Source organism: Onychostoma macrolepis, chromosome 05, assembly GCF_012432095.1.
Source record: "Onychostoma macrolepis isolate SWU-2019 chromosome 05, ASM1243209v1, whole genome shotgun sequence".
Classification (NCBI taxonomy): domain Eukaryota; kingdom Metazoa; phylum Chordata; class Actinopteri; order Cypriniformes; family Cyprinidae; genus Onychostoma; species Onychostoma macrolepis.
The window spans coordinates 40,577,057-40,599,262 of record NC_081159.1 but is presented as its reverse complement, the minus strand read 5'-3'; the positions used below and the strand labels follow the sequence as shown (position 1 = coordinate 40,599,262).

Genomic DNA, 22,206 nt, shown 5'->3' with positions numbered 1-22,206 from the left:
GCGACTTCACACTAATCTAAATTAATCCCGATTTGTCTGCACTAAATCAATGCAATTACTCCAGACGAGTAACTAATGCAGTCGTCTGATACCTGCTGACAACACTTTCAAACCTGGAACTCTAATTGCATAGAAAAGATGTTAGGTATCATTCATGTCTGGAGCACAAGCACTGTAGGACGGGTTAAACACTGAAGTTAAATACTTGGAGTTGGGTTTGGAGTTTGTTCAAATCTCTAAATAAGAGCAAGTGTAATGCTTGACTTTTTGAAACACTGTTAAAGCAATAACTAAAGAACAGTGAGCAGATCTTCACAAGGACCAATCAATGTTCTGCATGCTAAAAATAAATAATGAAACAGTGTCTGCGCATCTGAGCATCTGCTTGCTGTGCTTGTATGTGAATGAGTCAGTGACCACAAAGATATATGCATGCAATTTCATTCAAAAAATGTAAGTATACACTTACATTTTATAAAGCCAAACAGACATTGCAAAGAAGCTAGAAACAGTTTAAGATAAAATAAAAAATATTGAATTTATGGTTTATACCAATTTGTAAATATAATGTCCTGAAAAAGTTGTGTGAAAATAAAATATATATATATATATACACGTGTGTGTAGTTGAACTCATAGCCATAAATAATAGAAATAATAGAAAATAATAATTTTTGGTTTGTACAAATGATAAAATAAAATAAAATAAAATAAAAGTTTTAATGTTGTCAGATTGATTTTGTCATATTGAATAATATTTTTGACTTTTGGGGAAGAAACTAAGCACTGTACAGAAAAGATTCAGTAAAACATCTAATTTCATGTTCTAATGTATCACTAAGTCACTAATATATACACTTTTTTATACATGGTAATTTAGTGGTTTAAACAATTTTTCTCATCTGCTGGCTGTCTAATTTGCTCATCCAGAGGGGTGAGGACAGACATCGACCCCAGCCTGAATAACATATGACATCCCCCCATCCATATGGGGCCCCCCGAGACATCATGAGACATTACAGCTCCTAAAGAACGCTACCAAATGCTAATCGTTGATTTCAGTTTATTCTCACTATTTCACACTCAACATTTAGTCCATTTGTTATGGATATTATTAGGCAACTTGTAGGCATGCCATGTCAACACAAAGATGAACTTTGCTAAACTTTGTTTTTCAAATCTAACATATTTCAAAAAAAAAAACTGCATGCATTCATTAATTTCATCGGTGAATATCAGTGTGGTTTTAAAAAACTCACTCAAAACCCTCATTAATTAGTATAACTAAAAAACCAATGTCATCATAGTTTTCTATAGTTCACAGAAAAAAATGATTCATTGAATTTACTAAATTTTTGTAAGCATTTAAATAAACAAATTTAGTTGACTAACTTTCAACATTTTTTTTAAAATTATTAAATGTAGCTAAAATAAATTGTTTGCAACCACTTACCTTAAATAAATGTAGTATCATTTTTTTTCAGTGTTGTTGATTAAAGTAAACACACACACAAACAAACACTGCCATGCATCACTAGATAAATATAATGAAAGAAGATACAAGCCAAAGTGTTTAACCGTGTTCCTAAAACAAGGGAATCGGGTTGGGGCATGTTGTCACAGTTATATAATGAATTGAGTTTTATCTGTTCTTTTGAGCAAAACAATGGTATATTTTTATTATAATTTTTAAAATTATTTTTCAGAATAGTCTTACTCTTTACATTTAGCATTTTAAATACAGAATGTTTATTTTATGTTTACTTATTTCTACTTAAGATAGTGTTTTAAACACATTTTAAACAAACGTATTCTTCTAAAATCGGTGTCAATAAACAGCAAGTGCTGTGGTGACAACTTGCCCCGCTTTCCCACACACTAAAAAGTATTTAACTGAAATCCGTGTAAAAGCCTTGATTCACGTGGCTGTGTTCCTAGGACAGTTTTAAAGTTTATCTTGTCTTGTGTCATGTGATGAGCTCGCGCTTACCTGTGCGTGCAGGTCTGAAGATGAGTCGCGTGGGTCGCGTCGCGTCGCGTCTGTGCAGCTGCGGCGGCGCTGCGAGGCTCATGGTTCCTCCGCAAGTGACGTCATCAAACATGGGCTGGACCTGCAGAAAAGCAAAACACTACAAAGACCTTCCCGCAACCCCCATAAACCTTTTTTTTTTTTTTTACTTTATATGGACGCTACATTGCAAGACTTATAATTTTATTACTATTAAGCAGCTTATATACTGTCCATGCAATAAAGTTCTGTAATAAAATAAAAATAAAATTAAGTATAGTTGAATTATATTTAATTCAAAATATTTAATTTGTATGACACATTGTACTGATGCAAAAAAAAAAAAAAAAAATAACTTTAAAACAATCCAATGCATTGTTTATACCACTATCATAGCCTAAATATATCCAGGCAATGTCCAGGCAAATATGTAGAAAAATGTAGAAAATAAAATGAAAAAATTTAATGCGTGGTTAAATTACATTTTATATATATATACACACACACAGTATATACATATATATATATATATATATATATATATACACACACACACAGTATATACATATATATATATATATATATATATATATATATATATATATATATATATACATAATGTATACATAAATACAATGTCCTGGCAAAGTTAAAAAAATAAAAAAAATAAACCAATTTAATGTGTAGTTAACTTACATGCTATATTACACTGATGCAAAATAAAAAATAAAAAATAACAAATAAAAATATTTTGTGCCGGCTCTTTTCTTGAATATATGGAACATATACCCCTGCTTAACTGTTAATTGAAAATAATGATTCTATTTTATTTTCTCCTAGTGACTTTTGATTGATATTGATATGATTCAATTGTTACATTTTCTCATTTGGCACAAGTGCAGAATGTTGTTTTTGTTTTTGCTTTTTCTTCTTCTTGGGTGGGTGGGGTAAATAATTGTGCTTTACTACTAGGGGATAAATGATTGTATCTTTTATTTCGATATTTTCTTACTTTTATTCTGATCCCCTTGCATTCAGTCATGTTAAAATGCTATTTAAACTTTTTTTTTTTTTTAATTAACAATTTTGTAATACTTGAAAATGTACAAAAAAAGTGGGAAAAAATACTTTGTGCCAATTATAAATATAATGTCCTGGCAAAGTTGTGTAAAAATAAAATAGCTAAATAATATATATCATATATTCAGTACAATATATATTGTACCGATAAAGTTATGTAAAATAAATAAAATGCAAAATAAATAATGAAAAAACTACCTCAATGTATTGTATAATGTCTACAGTTAACACAAAATGACTTAATGTAGTTACATTTTTTCAGTCTTATTAAATAATACTTTTTACTTGGTGGTGCAGGTTTCAGAGAAAGTGGTCTCAAAAGGTGCGGCTTTTCAAGTTTGAGGAAAAGTATTACTGCCATACTGAATCAGTCAGATAACTAATGATTAATGATGAAACCCAACAATCCTCACATTTACAGAGAGATAACAGTTATTACTGCACAGCATAGCACCTACAGTGAGGAAAATAAGTATTTGAACACCCTGCTATTTTGCAAGTTCTCCCACTTAGAAATCATGGAGGGGTCTGAAATTGTCATCGTAGGTGCATGTCCACTGTGAGAGACATAATCTAAAAAAAAAAATCCAGAAATCACAATGTATGATTTTTTAACTATTTATTTGTATGATACAGCCGCAAATAAGTATTTGAACACCTGAGAAAATCAATGTTAATATTTGGTACAGTAGCCTTTGTTTGCAATTACAGAGGTCAAACGTTTCCTGTAGTTTTTCACCAGGTTTGCACACACTGCAGGAGGGATTTTGGCCCACTCCTCCACACAGATCTTCTCTAGATCAGTCAGGTTTCTGGCCTGTCGCTGAGAAACACGGAGTTTGAGCTCCCTCAAAGATTCTCTATTGGGTTTAGGTCTGGAGACTGGCTCGGCCACGCCAGAACCTTGATATGCTTCTTACAGAGCCACTCCTTGGTTATCCTGGCTGTGTGCTTGGTCATTGTCATGTTGGAAGACCCAGCCTCGACCCATCTTCAATGCTCTAACTGAGGGAAGGAGGTTGTTCCCAAAATCTCGCAATACATGGCCCCGGTCATCCTCTCCTTAATACAGTGCAGTCGCCCTGTCCCATGTGCAGAAAAACACCCCAAAGCATGATGCTACCACCCCATGCTTCACAGTAGGGATGGTGTTCTTGGGATGGTACTCATCATTCTTCTTCCTCCAAACACGTTTAGTGGAATTATGACCAAAAGTTCTATTTTGGTCTCATCTGACCACATGACTTTCTCCCATGACTCCTCTGGATCATCCAAATGGTCATTGGCAAACTTAAGTCGGGCCTGGACATGTGCTGGTTTAAGCAGGGGAACCTTCCGTGCCATGCATGATTTCAAACCATGACGTCTTAGTGTATTACCAACAGTAACCTTGGAAGCGGTGGTCCCAGCTCTTTTCAGGTCATTGACCAGCTCCTCCCGTGTAGTTCTGGGCTGATTTCTCACCTTTCTTAGGATCATTGAGACCCCACGAGGTGAGATCTTGCATGGAGCCCCAGTCCGAGGAGATTGACAGTCATGTTTAGCTTCTTCCATTTTCTAATGATTGCTCCAACAGTGGACCTTTTTCACCAAGCTGCTTGGCAATTTCCCGTAGCCCTTTCCAGCCTTGTGGAGGTGTACAATTTTGTCTCTAGTGTCTTTGGACAGCTCTTTGGTCTTAGCCATGTTAGTAGTTGGATTCTTACTGATTGTATGGGGTGGACAGGTGTCTTTATGCAGCTAACGACCTCAAACAGGTGCATCTAATTTAGGATAATAAATGGAGTGGAGGTGGACATTTTAAAGGCAGACTAACAGGTCTTTGAGGGTCAGAATTCTAGCTGATAGACAGGTGTTCAAATACTTATTTGCAGCTGTATCATACAAATAAATATTTAAAAAATCATACATTGTGATTTCTGGATTTTTTTTTTTTAGATTATGTCTCTCACAGTGGACATGCACCTACGATGACAATTTCAGACCCCTCCATGATTTCTAAGTGGGAGAACTTGCAAAGTAGCAGGGTGTTCAAATACTTATTTTCCTCTGTAAATCACACAGGCCCTGTCTGGCCTTCCCCTCCATCCACAGGACGACAGCTTTTACAGAGACTACAGACCGTTTAAACAGTCTGACATGTTAGACAACGGTTGAAAACCTCACACAGACAGTCTAAAAGCATGCGCATTGATGTTAATGGGGGCTAAATAGGATGTAATGTAAACACAGACCAAGCCAATGCATAAAGAAGCTATTATTAGCATCTGTACAAAGAATGGGGATCAATAATGTACTCTAATTCAAACTCTCCCCTAGAAAAAGCAGTGAGAGTGATTAGAGTTTATTTTATGCTCTGGGCTAATGCACTCATAAAGCAACAGAGACAAATGAGGGGACTGTTTAGAAATCAATAAGTGTTACAGATATTAAGGTACTTGACGGTGAGACAATAGTTACACTATTTACTTAAAAGTTAATCAATTCTGCATTAAAGATAATCTGGGAATCGTTTACACAGGTTGTGATTGCATGAGATGCAGCGTCCTCTGCTGGATGAAGGATGAAAATGAAGCTCTGTGTCTTCTAGGATATTTGGAAATTTCTATGGTAATGCCAACAGTATATTTATATTATATAAATTAATTATGTTCATTTTTGTCAATTACCAATTATTTTGTTTAAAAAATTAAAAAAAAGAGAGACTTAAAGAGAGTTCAAAGACTTGCATCATAATTGCTGTATATATACCTATTGACTTGGACTAAACCGATATATCACTATGTAGGGGCTTTGGCAACAAATATTGGTTTGAAAAAAGTTGACCAAAGCTAAACAATACACAGAAAAAGCTTTGGTGGTGAAATAATTTTCAATCAGAAATTTTATTAAACTTTAAAGTTAGAAGTAGAAAAAAATAGTATTTTTTTATAAAACATAACCTTATAATCTTTGCATTGTTTACAACTTCTTCTTTTTTTTTTTTCTTCAATTTTGTAAGTTGCTTTAGCTAAAGAAAAGCTGATGAAATAAATACATGTAAATGTGCTTTTTGGTCATTAAAATAAGTAATTTTTGTTAAAAAAGAAAAACTTTTTATAATGTATTAAATATTAATATATTTTTAAAATTGGAAGGGATCTATTTAAAATCTAAACATTTTAGACAGCAAGACAAAAACACAGATTTTATTTAGATTTTATTTTCCCCCACAACACTGATCAATAGACACCACAACATTACTAACTTACAACATATTTGTCAGTATGTGTGGAGAAACTGTTCTGATCCATGAGGTTTATGTGTGCGAAGACAAAAGGAATGCACAAATATATTATTTTTAGAATTTCTTTTGACAAAAAAATTTCACTTTTTAATAAAAACAGATAAGGTCTGATCATAATATGCACAAAAAAACACTCTATAAAGGTTATTTCTCAAGCACCGATGTATCCTTCATGAAATAGTGCACATCTAGTTAGAATCAGAGTTTATTTAACAGTGCTGGTTGGTTCATGTGAGAAATCTCTCTTTAGTGTCCAGTAGCTCTGCAGGGCAGTTTATGTTTGTGAGGTCCTGACAGTGAGATCCAGACTTTTCTTCTCCTACTGTATCTTCTCTCATGGTGCTCTCTGAAGCTGGACTGATGATGATTGTGGGAGCATCTGAGGAGCTGCGGGTCACAGAGTTGTTCTTAGGGTTAAATGAGAGGTCAGAGGTCATATCAGCACTCCCGCTCTTCTTAGTGTAAACGACTGTCGGTGCTGTTGCCAAGGCGAGGGAACCGGAGACGAGATCTCGCTCGCATAGACTGAACGACTCTTTCATCTGTACCGGAGGCTACAGAACACAAACACACTTGGTGATTGATTGAATTACTGTATACGGACACACTCCATTCTGTGCATTCATTTGGAAGTCTATTTAGTTCACCCAAAAATTTAAATTAGCTGAAAATGTAGTCATCCTCAGGCCATCCAAGATGTAGAAGAGTTTGTTTCTTCATCAGAACAGATTTGGAGAAATGTAGCATTACATCATTTGCTCATCAATGGATCCTCTGCAGTGAATGGGTGCCGTCAGAATGAGAGTCCAAACAGCTGATAAAAACATCACAATAATCCACACCACTCCAGTCCATCAATTAATGTCTGGTGAAGAAAAAAGCTCAATGTTTGTCATAAACAAATCTATCATTAAGATGTTCTTAAATTCAAAAAAATTCAAACGAGTCCTCTATCCATAATATTTCTTTGTCTAGGAATAAAGTCATCTCGTCTGAATCAGGAATGAAATATACACAGATCAAATGCGAAAACAGTCCAAAACTAAATATAATAGTGTATTTTGATGTGAGAGGACAACATGGGCTTAGTCTCGTGTAGCCAGACCTTCAGACTGACGGCCAGCGTTTAGCCAACGTTCCGTGGGCGCGTGACGTCTGAGGCTGAGACTAACATGGGCTAGACATTTTCACTGGACTATGGATTATGGACTCATATTTTGGCCAGAAGAGATCATTTAAAGTTAAAATGCTTTTCACTTCACAAGACATTAATTGATGGACTAGTGGTGTGGATTATTGTGATGTTTTTATCAGCTGTTTGGACTCTCATTCTGACGGCACCCATTCACTGCAGAGGATCCATTGCTGAGCAAGTGATGAAATGCTAAATTTCTCCAAATCTGATGGAGAAACAAACTCATCTACATCTCTGATAGCCTGAGGGCAAGTACATTTTCCACCAATTTTTAAGTGAAATATTAATGTTTCATTGCCAGTGAATTAAACCTCACCTTCTCTATCAGCAGCGAGGAGCATTTGAGGATTCGTTGTCTCGGTGAGTTTCTAAATGACACTTTAGTCAAGTTGGACCTTTTCTTCATCAGGTCTAACTCCACTTCTCCCATTACCTGCAATCTCACACACACACATAAACACACACCCTAAAATATAGATCCATAATGAAAGTGAGGACAAACCAGCACCTTATTCAGTATCCTAAAGTGTTTGATAATAGCAGTGTTACTGATATAAAGTGAGTAGTATTCAGCCGGTCATGTGATTTCAAGTTTAGGCCATTGATATGAATGGAGTCTCATCTGAGTCGTAGAAACTCAAGCCTACTGATGGACCTTTCTACTGTACCATTGTGTGGAGTTTGTTCTTGGAGACCGATGACTGTCTGCTGACGCTGATGTCCTGGACTGAGGCCTCGCTATTGGTGGAGGAGGTGAAACAGTCCTTCTGAACACGAGACAGGCAGGACAAACCTGGGACCTTCTCAGCCAATGTGGCCCTGCAGACAAACGAATATATGTCATGATGTGAAAAAAAAAAATATATATACACACACACACATGCATATATATATATATATATATACTTTTGGTGTGACATGATTATAAGACAACATGCATAATAATTATACAAGAATTTCAAATCATTAAATGTTTATGCAACAGTTTGAATGCATGCATATTATATTATATTATATTATATTATATTATATTATATTATATTATATTATATTATATTATATTATATTATATTATATTATAAATTGTTTAAATTAGTTTTAGATAAAGTATGGGGCACTGCCACTACTTGACATTAATGTTCTACTAACCCTTTGTATTTATTTTTTTCCACACACAAACATGTATTTTTGCATGAAATGTGTGTGATTGTGTATTTAGTTTGTTTTATTATCTATTTACCTGTATTTGGTGTGAACTATGGCATATATGAAAGGGTTGTAGATGGCAGATGATTTGGCGATGACTGCTGGCAGTGTTTTAGAGTAGGGTGTGAGGATGTTTGCATGCCTGAGAAACACAGGAAAAAATAGTTATTTTTAAAGGGGTCATCAGATGCAAAATTCACTTTACATATTGTTTGAACATAAATGTGTGTTGGAAGTGTGTGTAATGATAAAAATCCACCCAGTGTTTTTTTTTAAATCCCTAGGCTATTCTGCGATTCCTGTCAGAATGACGTAGTTCTGCACAGGCCCCTCCCACGATAGTTGATTGACAAGGCCGATTTTGACAGGGTAAAAAAAGGTGGTTTTTACACTACCATTGAGAAATTGTAACCAAAGTATGCTATAGACTTTTCATTAAGACCCTAAAGAATCATATCAACTTGTGGAAAATGGGCATCCGATGACCCCTTTAAATGCATCTAGGTCATTAAAGTGCAGTGCTGAAGAGAGAAAAAGAGATTACGTTTTATAATCACTTCCTACTTCTCACAGCTGTGCTGAGCTTAGCTACTATAGAGATCCACAAACACACACACATACACACTTACATACACAGACAAATGTACATCGAAAAGTGCCAGATAAACAGTAATCAGGGGATTTGCAGATAACAGACACTGTAACACTTCTGATATATAAAGATTACAGCAAACTATTTATAGCATATACTGATCCAATGCATCATATATGTGACCCTGGACCACAAAACCAGTCTTAAGTCGCTGGGGTATATTTGTAGCAATAGCCAAAAATACATTGTATGGGTCAAAATTATAGATTTTTTTTCATGCCAAAAATCATTAGGATATTAAGTAAAGATCATGTTCCATGAAGATATTTTGTAAATTTCTTACCGTAAATGTATCAAAACTTAATTTTTGATTAGTAATATGCATTGCTAAGATCTTAAAGTGCATATTGCAGGTTAAAACAATTTTTCAAATGAATATATAACCTTGTATGAAAATATCATATGAACCGTTGTTGCAGGGTTTGAAAATGTTTTACAAGGTGTGAGGGCACAAATTTAGAAGAAAAAGTGACGCATTCCTTGACAGTTCTGAAAAAGCGCTTTTTTTTTCAACATCGCGTCATATTACGTCACGAGAGGGAGTCGTGTGCCGCGCGCTGCTGGTGTTCAGTGGAGCGGGCGCGAGTCTGTGTGTTTTAGGTAGTTATTTTTTTCGGTTTATCGTCGTCATGGTAAATTATCGTGTTTGTGGAGGTTGCACAAACTCCAGCCTGTCAGGACATCGAGTCCACAAGGTTTCCTGACAAGAAATAGGACGGCATCTTCCGAGCCTCGGTGCGTTTGTGCAGCTGAGGAGACTTAATGCATCTGCTTCAAACAACGCGGTGGTGTGTAATTTAGCGATCACTATATACCGGAAGATTATCATCCCAGCGATATGATGCAGTTCAGCATGGGATATCGAAGCAAGAAGCGAGTGAGACTCCGAGCTGGTGCGGTTCCTTCACCGGGTCCCGGTCCGCCTGTGGTTCGGCCGCCGGCGGGAGACATGATGCTCACGGATCCGTCAGAGATGCTGCTCCACGAAAATGTCAACTGTACACCGTAAGACTTGATTTTTAACATTTGCTAATTACCAAATCAGTGAACATAATTATTTAAATAATGAGACGCAACGAGATGTATAGAAGTTGTTGTAAAACACCACAGCTAGCTTGTAAGCGTTAGCAATATTGTTATATTTTTAAAAACCGTGTAAAAACGTTACCACATGAGAAGACATAGCTGGTAAGTTAACCTCAGTTTGCTAATATTATAACCATCAAGTCTAGTGACAGATTAGTAACATTGTTTGCACAGCTAATTGGTAATTTTTGTCATGTGGTGTGTTTATAAGGCTTTGGATGATGAGAGTGTGAAGATCTGAAGCAGCGGAGGCCAGCTGTTATGAACCACCTCTACTGGACTGCAGGAGATGCAGATGTGATGGAGGCCAAGTGGAAAAGTATGGTCAGCAGTGAATGTGATCTAAACTTTTGCTTGCTTCTCCCAGCATATGCATCATGCATCAGGCCTCATGGAGTCTCTGAGAGAGGAATACTGCAGGTCACCTCAGGCTCCACGAGAACACAGCACTGTCTTCCGCTACACCTGCTGCTCTCTCCAGATCCCTCCAGAGGATCAACAACATCAGGCTGCTGGCGTGTATCTAGCACAGCATTCACCATTTAACACACTAACAACACATTAGTGTGATACCCAGACTGAAAGATTGTTAAATGTTTTTAAATGGGTTCGATGGTATATTTTTCTTTCGGTAGTATATGTTTGGTGCATGTGTGTGTGTGTTAATTAACAGTTGCAATGTTGTGTTTTTAGTTGGGTATTAACAGTGCTATGAAATAACATTTGTTATGATTTAGTGCTGTATAAATAAAACTGAATTGAATTAACCATAAATGGAGATCTGCTTGATATATATCTAATGTAAACTTCATAAACAAGTTTTTATACAATAAGACAATTTGTGATTGTGATTATTTTTTATTGATGGTCAACAAAACGGGGCCATTCAAAACCTTTATAAAGTCCTCCTTCCTCTGTAAACTGTCTTCTAATGTCTGACTCAACACGTGCAGGTAAGGGCTGCTCAGAACACCACAGGCCCAGAGGACAACTTGTCTGTATGCTGCCGATATTGATTGTCTTATACCAATGGCATCAAAAAGTGACTTACAAGTAGTTGTGACCTACTTAAATATAGGCAACTTGTAACTGAAGAAGACAAAATTATTCAGATGGTTTTAAAATGGTTTTCAAATCTTTAATATACTATGTATTTATACATGCAAGTATTTAGCTCAGCGTAATAAATGATCTCTGCCCTAAACACACTAATGTCTGCTGGCCTGGAGAGGTCCATGCTCCTGTCTGAAGTGCATATAGGTTATCTGTAGCATGTATGGGTTCAGACAGCAAGCCTCAAAGCCTGGGTGCAGAGTCATACACTACACATCAAGTGTGGGGGTCACATTCTCCACTAAAGCCCAGTACGTATCTATTTCCCTGCAGCACTGACTTTCCTCAGCTGTGACCATGGCCTTGCATTTACCACACAAACACTTAATGAAACAAAAACGTGTTTATCTCTCTCTCCTGCGGTGATGAGAAGCCGCTATATCATAACGTTAGTGTCGGATATTAACGAGCGTGACACGCCTGATCAACGCTTATTAGTTTCTGTTACTGGTAAGTATCAATACTCATAGATGACCAATACTAGTTTTGCTATTGCCTGATTACATATCGTTAGCTAGCGTGTGTATATCTGTAAGCTAACACTGGTCTCTCACCAAGACACCTGCTGTTCTCCTCACACATCGACTCAATCTGTCTCCTCTGACCGTTGTTCTGTCTAATCCTGACCTTTCCCTGCTGTCTTGTCTGCATAACAGGCTCATAATTTTATCTGTGGTCCGTCACACAAGTGTAAATAAACATTTAAAATTTCCTCAGCGTCCGAACTGACATTGCGATCCATTGTTCTGGTTAACATGGACCGCTCTCCCTCTCGTTACGTCACTTCCGGTTTTGGCGGTTTTCAGATGCGGAAGTAAAATTCTCTCACAAAAACGACTCCAGAAGCCTGGATTTTAAAGTATATTTTAAAGAAAATCTAGTTCCTACATTATTTTTCTACATATCGACTCACAGGAGTCTCTAACCTGGAATATGCCCTTTAATTTGGACAACTTTAAAGGCAATTTTCTCAATATTTTGATTATTTTGCACCCTCAGATTCCAGATTTTCAAATAGTTGTATCTCAGCCAAATATTGTCCGATCCTAACAAACCATACATCAATGGAAAGCTTATTCATTCAGCTTTCAGATGACGTATAAATCTCAGTTTCGAAAAATTGACACTTCCTCATATCTATCTGTATCTCAGTAACTGGTTAGGAGTCTAAAATTCCATTATTTCTTGTTTTTTTTAATGTCCTTTATGAATATTTTATGCAACATTTTATATTTTTGTGTCCTCTAGAATTCAGATTTCCAAAGGGATCGCTAATAACAATAATGGTAAATCTTTTTTTTTTTTTTACTTTTCTTAAAATCAGCATCTTTGAACAGTAAGTTCCCACTGTGACAAGTTACCCCACGTAGTGTGACAATGTGTCCTGTTATAAGGTTAACATCTGCAAATGAACTTGAAACTTTTTTATAGACAATAACTGTAGTCAGTACTTTAAAATATATGGTTAAACAGAAATTGTACCCCCATTACTGAAATGATCCACATTTTACCCAATTTTAAATTGCAAACACAACAAATAAGATGTTAGGAAGAGTACACTTTCAAATTTAGGACAAATACTGTATTTCATAATTACTTCTCATCAAATGTATCTCTTTAATCTCAGAGGAAAGACCATGTCATGCCTACAGGACAGATCACAACAGAGCAATACAATGAACACAGCGCTTACACAAGTGAGCTGTTGTTTTGCTCTCATCACATGGCTGTAAAATCAGTACGAGGCCATAATTTTACAGCCACATACGGTTGCATGTGACAATAATACTGATAATTATGTATAATGCATGTAGTCATGGAATTTGATGTACACTACTGTTAAAATGTTGGGGTTGTAAGAATGTTTAATGTTGTTGAAGAAGTCTCTTTTGCTCAACAAGGCTGCATTTAAACAGTAATATTTTTTTATTGTATTTTAATGTATTTTAAAATGTAATTTATTACTGTGATCAAAGCTGAATTTTCAGCATCATTACTCCAGTCTTCAGTGTCACATGATCCTTCAGAAATCATTCTACACTCTAAGAACAATTTTTTTGACTCGATAAAAACTGTTTGCATCAGTGATAACTTGCAATGAAATTATGTTCAACAAGAAAACTACTTTGAGTTAGAGGAATCATTTGTAGCATAAACAATTTTTTGTTGATTACACAAAACAAACAACAACAAAAATAACAAGAACAACAAATAAAAACAACTAATTTTAACATAACCTGAGTGGTGGTCCTGAAACCAATTAATCTTATCTATTAATTGTATCCATTAATCTTATATTATGATCTTTTTTTTTTAAATCAATTCAGTAAAATCGATTAACAGAAATTTCAGGACAATATTAACTTGATGTAATCAAAATAAAATGAAATCAATGAATTCAGAAATATCTGTTTAAATTACACTCAATATTGAGTTGATGTAATAATAATTAAAAAAAAAAAATTGAAATTTGAAATTTTAGTTTAAATTATACTAAATATTACAAAAACAATTAAGTGGGAAATTTTGTTTAAATTACACTCATTATTACAATGATGTAATGACCAAACATTATTATGTCAACAGAACTAATCAAAATAATGTTTAAGGTTTAATAATTTGCAACCATGCATTTATTTAAGTTGTGGTAATAGGACTCCTGAATTACATTTACTCAATACTGACAACAGCTGTGCTGCTTAATACTTTGGAGGAAACTGTGATAGATACATTTTCTTCTTTTGACTCTTTGATAAACAGAAAGTTCAAAAGAACAACATTTGTTTGCAACAGAAATCCTTTGTAGAATTACAAATGTTACTTTCGATCAATTTAATGCATCCTTGCTGAATAAAAGGAAAATTTCTCTTTTTTAAAAAAAAAAAACGTTTTGACCAAACTTTTGAACGGTAGAGTGTCATTCACGCATGCAGCACAAACTACATCCTAAGGGTTAGGAATTATCCCATGCATGAGCGAGCAATAGATTTAGTGATGCTTCCAAAATTTATATGAAGAGCACGTGAATATGAAGTCCTCAGAAATGTATAAATACAAATTTCTGTAAATGTGTAGATGCTCAGCACTCACCCTGCCGAGGCGATGAGGGTGATGCATGCGTAGGGAGCCCAGGACAGCACATACACCACTATGACCACAGCTGCTATTTTAGCCAGTTTCCATTCACTCTTCATGGACTGCTGCTTCACAAAGCTGGACTTCTGAGAGCTCAGCCGCTCTAGATCTCTAAACACACACACATACATCATTCATGCAGTCATAGATACTTTTCAGTGAACACACTTCAATTTGAAGATGCCTCAAGGAGCTCAGACCTGCTGGCCTTTCGTACGGAGAGGAACATGAACAGGTAACAGTAGAGGATGATGGCCAGAGGGATGAAGAAGACGAAACAGCACAGCATCATGGTGTAACTCTTGTTGGTGGGAGACGGCGAGACGTAGTCCCACGTGCAGGATGTCATCAGACCTTCAGGGATGTAGGAACCTGCAGTAGCATTAAAAGACGTTTCAAGCTAAAGTCACATCTTAAAGGGATAGTTCACCAAAAAGTGAAAATGCTGTCATTGTTTACCTAAGTTACAAACCTGTATGAGTTTCTTTCTTTCTTGATCACAAAAGGAGGTATTCTGAAGAATGTTGGTAATCAAACAGTTGCTGGCCCTGTCAGTCTATGGCAGCTAATCAAGTCCTTCAGGCTCAGTTGAAAACAACATGGTTTGCGTGTCGGAGCAGGGTTGGAACTAAACTCTCCAGGAACTGAGTTTGACACCCCTGGTCCATGGGGACGCAGCAGCTGTTTGGTTAACCATTTTCTTTATATACTGTCTCTTGTAAATTCAACAGGAAAAAGAAACTTATACAGGTTTGGAATAGCTTGAGGGTGAATGAGTCAATGCTGAGTTTACATCTATATCAGAAAAAAATCTGCACTACATCATTTTAAGACAAAAAGTCGCAGTTCGCTTTTTTATATTTTTATTCCTTGGCATTAATAATCTTCCACAATCACCAGTGTCAATAAAAAATACTTTAACTAAAGTGTTTTCCATAATATCTACATAAAATAAAATTCATAAAAATAATCCCTTCAGCAAAGCTTGTACAATTTTCTAATTATTTTGATAAATAAAAGAATATATTTTTGTTTAATAAATATACTGTCATTCAAATGTGAATTTTAAAAATATAGAAAAAAAAATATTTCAAAAGTTAATTTTTTTTTTAATCATTTGAAAAGATTCTGAAAGCTTTGAAGGAGATCCCATAATAATATGTCTGTTTTTTTTTTGTTTTGTTTTTACAATAAATATGATATTGTTTAAAATAATTTTTTTAGATCAGTTTAGTAGAGAATCAACTTTGCATTGCTGTCCATGATCGTGTCAAGGATCAGCTAGATTTCCATGTGCATAGTGAAACACGTTTTTGTGCTTATCTGGTGGATTATCTCATTATATGCACAAAAACTGGCATATCTTTCTTTATTATAACCTGAAAATGACACCTACTTCATTATATTCAAATATTTCAATATTTAAATTTAATAGAAGAACAATGTAATCTTACTCCAGCCAATCAGAGGTGCCAGACTCCAGGCCAGCGAGTAGATCCAGATGCACAGGATGGCCAGAAAGGTTCTGCGTTTGGAGTTCCACTGGATGGTCTGCAGCGGTTTGGTGATGACCAGGTATCGATCGATTGAGATGGCCAGCAGGTTTATCATCGAGGTGATGCCAAACAGCGCACCACAGAATGCATATATTTTACATCCTGAACACACAAAGAAATTATATAGAGAATATAGTTTATTTAAGACAGGACATTCATTTGAGTAAAATTTTTGATAGAATAATACTAAAAGTCTTGGTATGTTTTAATTCATTTAATGAGTTTTGTTTGTTTTACATTTTTCAAAATCTTACAAATTGCTTTAAAAGGATAATGTTACCCAGTTCCCCAAACATCCACTCCTTAAACAGGCAGTTGATGAAGAACATTGGAGATTGCGTGATGGCCATGAGGAAATCACTGACCGCCAGGTTCACTATGAAATAATTTGGCAGGCTCCGCAACTTTTTATTACTGCACAAAAAAATATTAAGATCAAGTTATATTTATTCCATTGTTAAAACAGAAAGAACACAGTTTATGAACAATGAATTTCAGGTGTTGCTTCTACTTATGGGACTTTCTTTTTTCTGAGATATTTTTGTTGCTAACCAAACAGTGTTGGTTCCCACTGACTCCCATTATATGGACAAAAAGTACAATGGGAGTCAATGTGAACCAAAACTGTTTGGTTACCAGTAAAAATATCTTCATGTTATCTTCTTTTAAATTGAGATTTTTTGATGAACTGTCCTATAAAAGCTTGTTTGCATCATTAAATAAGACTTTTTTTCTCATAACCGTAAGTTTATAGCTTTTTTCTCTGAATTCTTGAGTTTATATCTCACAATTCTGTCTTTTTGTTTGCACCACTGAATAAAAAGGCAATAAAAAAGGCAATTCGATTTTTTTTTTTTTAATCTCACAATTCTGAATTTTAATTTGAAAAAGTCAGAATTGTGAGACAAAGTTGCAATTACATTTTTATTTAATTGATTTTTTCTTGTGGCAGAAATGAGTTTCCATAACTATCCTTTTATTTGCATTTAAATTGCACACACAGAACAATTATATCCCTACTAATCTCTGCTGACGAAACCTTTCATTGTAAATGCATAAAAAGAAGATGGGATGCAAATGAGAGTTATTTGTCAAAGCTGACATCCAGCGTATCATATGCCCCAATTGCAGTTCTTTCCATTGATGTACTGCAGTTCTAGGGATTCCCAGCATTCCTGGAATAGCAGTCAATTCCTTCCACTCTACAGAAGCCCATGGTTTCAATAATTGCACCCATTTATGGAAATGAATCAACCTTGTTATTTACACCTCATTCACAATATTTTCCTGCCCTAAAAATGGCCTATTTTGAATACAAAGGAAAAAACAATTATGGAAAATGAGGATTAGGGCTGTCCTGCAGGGTGTTTGCGTGAGTAACTTTAATCTGAGCAAATGGGGGTAGTAAAAAAGAAAAGAGAAGCTTTTTAGTATTTCACTGCCTGCTCTAGTTTTACCGCACTGCCCCAATTTACTAAAACAATTAATGTCGATAACATATTTGAGACTTGGAAGGATTATCTAACAGCTGAGAGATGATTTGTCAGAAACTCCCTGCCACTATATCACTTTAAGACTTCATTTGAAATATTGTTTTGTGATAAAAACAAAATGCATACTGATACCGCACCATTTTAAATTGGATTTAACTCTTCAAAGTGGACAAAAATGAAACAAGGCTATTTCAAATTTCTAAATAAATGAAAAAATAGAACTAGATAAGGTAACAAGGAGATAATGCTGGATAGTGTTCATAAGACAATTAAATTAAATATATTATTATATAGATAGGCTATTTATTTTACATTATAGTAATTAATGTGTATATATATATGTATATATATTTATAATGTAATAAATGCTTTTAATGTAATTAATTTAATCAAAATTTAAAGTAATGATTATGTGCATACAGTATATCATTAACAAATATTAGCAATGCATATCAAATCAATACTTAATGAACATCCATATATCAAGGTGTAAGTGACATTAAATATTTTTGGAAAGTTACTCAAAAATAAAACACATCTACTCACATTTTAAACAGCATATTGCTAATTCTTTCATAATTATAATACACTTACTGAATGTACTGAATGCACAAGTAAGAACAAAAGGTGAGTAAAACTGTGAAATATTTTACAGTGCATTTAAAAAATAATTATATCTTACACCATATACAGTTTTTCCTTTTTACACTTTAAGCATCAACAAATCAAATGAATCCAAGTTCAATCATGTTTAACAGAATTCATGCGCATTCCCTAATCTATTAAGCATTGTATAATTTAATAATTTTTGATAATTAATTAAGTGCTAACTAATAAAACACCAAACTTTCCGAGATGAGCTTCAACTCAACAAACAACTAGGCATTCATACCTGTAGAAGGCAAACATGACCAAAGCGTTTCCCGCGACTCCTAAAGTGCCGATGATGAGGATGAGGAAGGCGATGATATAATGCACATGATCCGGGATGTCCAGTCTTTTGTAGATCTGCCGTTGAGGCTCCATCACCAAGCAGAAGATACAGCAACAAACAAACCAAACCTGAGCGCAGACTCAGTCATGGTCTCTGTCTTCTGCTTCCCGCATCTCTTCCTCTCAGTCTGTCTCTGCTCGGAGTAAGAGAGAGTTTAGTTAAACACTATCAGTAACAGCCACAGACGGACACACTGCGACCTACTTGTCATGTCACATGACACACCCCTCGCTCCAGCATCTGTCCCACCCCAGCTTTTCTGTTATTATGAAAAATGAGCACCATTACTGGTCTGAATATTATCGTTTGGTGGGTATTTCCCATTCTGTCCTCTTTGAACATGACTAGAAGAAGAGAAAACACACGAGACTAAAAGAAACGACGAAAGATGAGTTGAAATGAATTGTCAGATAGATTACAGTGCTTTCCGTCTTTCATCACTGATGTATTCATCAGGTCTGTAATGGATGTGAGGGTGAGAGAGATTCTGAATGAGGGTGATTCAAGCAAAGAAAACACCAGAAGACTTCAGAAATGTCACAGAGCAACACAGCCATGCGTACCAATACAATCCACCAGTGCTATTTTAGCATTGTACTATTATTTTATATTTTCAGTTTTCGTTTCGATTTTAGTTTACATTTTAGTCATTTTATGTGCTTTTGTCATTTTTATTATTGTTTTTTATATTTCTATTTAGCTTTTAATTTTAAACTTATTTTAGTTAGTTGCCAAGGCAATATTTCTAAAAAAAAAAAAAATAGTTTTTCGTTTCAGTTAAAAATAACAACAATGCAATCTATAGTGCATTTGGCTTCTGTTTTCACCACTCAAAAAAATCTATAAATAAATGAATAATATTATTTCAATGACAAGCTTGACTTTATAGATTTTATTTGACAAATACAAAGCTTTGCTAAAAACATTAGCAGACTTTTTTTACTTTTTATTTGAAATATTTCTAGATTTAATTCATTTTTTTATTATTATTTTGGTTTCTAATTTTCATTTAAGTTTTCTTTTTCATTTGATATCAATATTTGAGCTTTAATTCAATCTCAGAAAATGATTTTTAATGCAATCCACAATGCATTTCTGAACAGGCTTTCATCCATATCTGAAAATACAAAATCCAACCTGATGTCATGAGAAAAAATATGAATTTGCTAAATATAGTAAAAGTGATACTAATACATCACACTGAATAAGTTAAAAAAGCTACACAGAGGAAAGTGATTCATGTTATTCAGTGGAAACGACCATTTAAAATGCACACACTCATGGCATTTTGTAACTATTTTACGATTTGGCAAATTAGTGACTAAATCAAATGAATTCGATTTGTATGTTTTCAAACAATCTGCTTACTCCCCACTGAGAAGTTAGGTTTAGCGGTGGACCTTCTTTGCTTATATTTTCTCCAAAAATTATGTTTTTGTACAAATCATATCATACAAGTATTAGTGATTTGAACTTACTTATCAACCATTTATGAAGTATGTTGCTGAGTCCAAAATCGTATAATTTCCTACTATACAGTAGACAAAAACAGTACGTCAAATTCAAAGTATTTATAAAAAAAGTAGGGAAAAAGTATCCGGATAACTTACTGCACCCAGCAAGCTTGATTTTATTGTCAAAGAGTTCTGCTATTGCACATTTGACAAATACAAAGCTTTGGTGTAACATTAGCAGAAAAAACACTTTCGACTGTGACCACCTTGTTTTATCCTACAATAACCAGCAAATAAAAAAGCTTAATGGTTCGTCCTAAGAGACCTTGTGTGTCTGTCCGCATATTCTCTCATCGCTTTAGCACCGTAATCCAGGCATCACTTCTGTTCTCTCCGCGGCAGTCAATGGCCTCTGTGGGATTGAAAGATGTGGGATTATATCTCTCTCCATAATCCTACATCTTAGCTAAAACCTCACAGACAATAACAGCATTACTCTAATTCAGCCTATATGACAAGCATGCTCACAGTAACACACCAGCCTCCAGCAGATTATATTATAGATCAAGGAATCAATCTAACTAACCTGGAACATAAGAGGTTCTCACTCCTAATCTGAGATCATTTTAAAAATAAAGGTTCTTGATTAATGGAGATGAATGTGCACCATTCAAAAGTTTGGGGTCAGTAAGATTTTTTTTAAGAAATTCAGTATTCAGTAAGGATGCACTCAATTGATCAAAAATGACAATAGAGACATTTACAATGTTTAACAAAAATTCTATTTCTAATAAATGCTGCTCTTTTGAACTGTCTATTCATCAAAGATCCCTGAACAAAAATATGAAGCAGCACAACTGTTTTCAACATTGATAATAATCCGAAATGTTTATTGAGCAGCAAATCAGCATATTAGAATGATTTCTGAAGGATCACGTGACACTGAACACTGGAGTAATGATGCTGAAAATTCAGCTTTGATCACAGGAATAAATTACATTTTACTATGTACTCAAATAGAAAACAGTTATTTTAAATTGTAATAATATTTCACAATATTACTGTTTTACTATATTTATGAACAAGTAAATGCAGTCTTGGTGCATTAGAGTTACTGACCCCATGGTCAGTGTGTGTGTGTGTGTGTGTGTGTGCATCCTACAGATTTACATTTAAGTAGAGATTGAGAGACTTGCAGGTGGGACCTTTTACCTATCAACCACAAAGAACACCTTAGCAACCGCATAGCAACACCCTAGCGACCACCCACAACATTCTCAACTCAATATAACGATTAAGACAATCTCGTTCAGATGAGTGGAGAGGTTTAGGGATCCTGACATCTGATATTTCTATAGGACAGCTGCACATATAAGGCCGATGTAAGCTTCTTTAGCCTGTTTTGAACAAATCATCCCTCTGCAGCGTTGTGCATTAATGTAACAATGGTATGAAATTAAATGTCTGTTTAATCAAGAGAATGTTTTGCAGTATAGTAATAGTGCACGAATGGGGACCAGCAATACGTAAACAATATGAATGTTAGGTTGAAATGTGATTTCAACCAATGCAAAAGATGGAAGCAGAACGTGATAAATCGAGTCTAAGGTACAAAAATAAAACTTTATTTAGAAAAGTTGCCAAATACAAACAGAAAATAAGCTTTCACTTGAATTCTGCTGACATTTACGTAGTCAATTTGCAATTAAATCACAATCTTTGTTTCTTTTGTTGGGGAGGGGGGTCTTCAGGGATAGATAGATTTTCTTGGAAAGCATTACGTTCGCATGGAAATAAATCATGAGTTTGTAAATTATCTGACTCCACATGACTGGCGAGCTATTCCCCAGTGAAATAAGATAACGTGTAATTTACCAAGGCTTTAAACTTTGCTGTCTGAGTCATGTCGCATCTTAATCTTTTGTTGTCTTGGGATTACTCTTATTTTG

General features: G+C 34.9%; 2 protein-coding genes across 2 annotated transcripts in view; both read right to left on the bottom strand.

Annotated features, from left to right (window-relative positions):
• pdlim5a (PDZ and LIM domain 5a) overlaps nt 1-2,077 on the bottom strand; it is a 61,935-nt gene extending 59,858 nt beyond the window's left edge. The window contains exon 1 of the mRNA XM_058775990.1: nt 1,990-2,077. The gene's annotated coding sequence lies outside the window, so the exon portion shown is untranslated. The remainder of the gene's footprint in view (nt 1-1,989) is intronic.
• Nucleotides 2,078-6,383: 4,306 nt separating this feature from the next.
• On the bottom strand, nt 6,384-18,835 carry opn4xb (opsin 4xb). The gene is made up of 9 exons (XM_058777406.1): nt 18,702-18,835; nt 16,597-16,730; nt 16,215-16,418; nt 14,961-15,132; nt 14,716-14,871; nt 8,809-8,916; nt 8,237-8,387; nt 7,885-8,001; nt 6,384-6,927 (listed from the first exon to the last, which is right to left on the bottom strand). Exons 1-9 carry the CDS (start codon nt 18,833-18,835, stop codon nt 6,601-6,603), a joined length of 1,503 nt encoding a protein of 500 aa, XP_058633389.1. The 3' UTR covers nt 6,384-6,600.
• Nucleotides 18,836-22,206: the final 3,371 nt, after the last annotated feature.

Bases quoted from the DNA above. Each gene is read 5' to 3' on its own strand.
- opn4xb (XM_058777406.1), bottom strand. From the start codon at position 18,835: ATGGAGCCTCAACGGCAGATCTACAAAAGACTGGACATCCCGGATCAT. The intron at 14,872-14,960 runs GTCTGAGCTCCT...GTGTGTGTTTAG, and splicing joins TCCGTACGAAAGGCCAGCAG to AGATCTAGAGCGGCTGAGCT. The intron at 6,928-7,884 runs GTGAGGTTTAAT...TGTGTTCTGTAG, and splicing joins CCTCGCTGCTGATAGAGAAG to CCTCCGGTACAGATGAAAGA.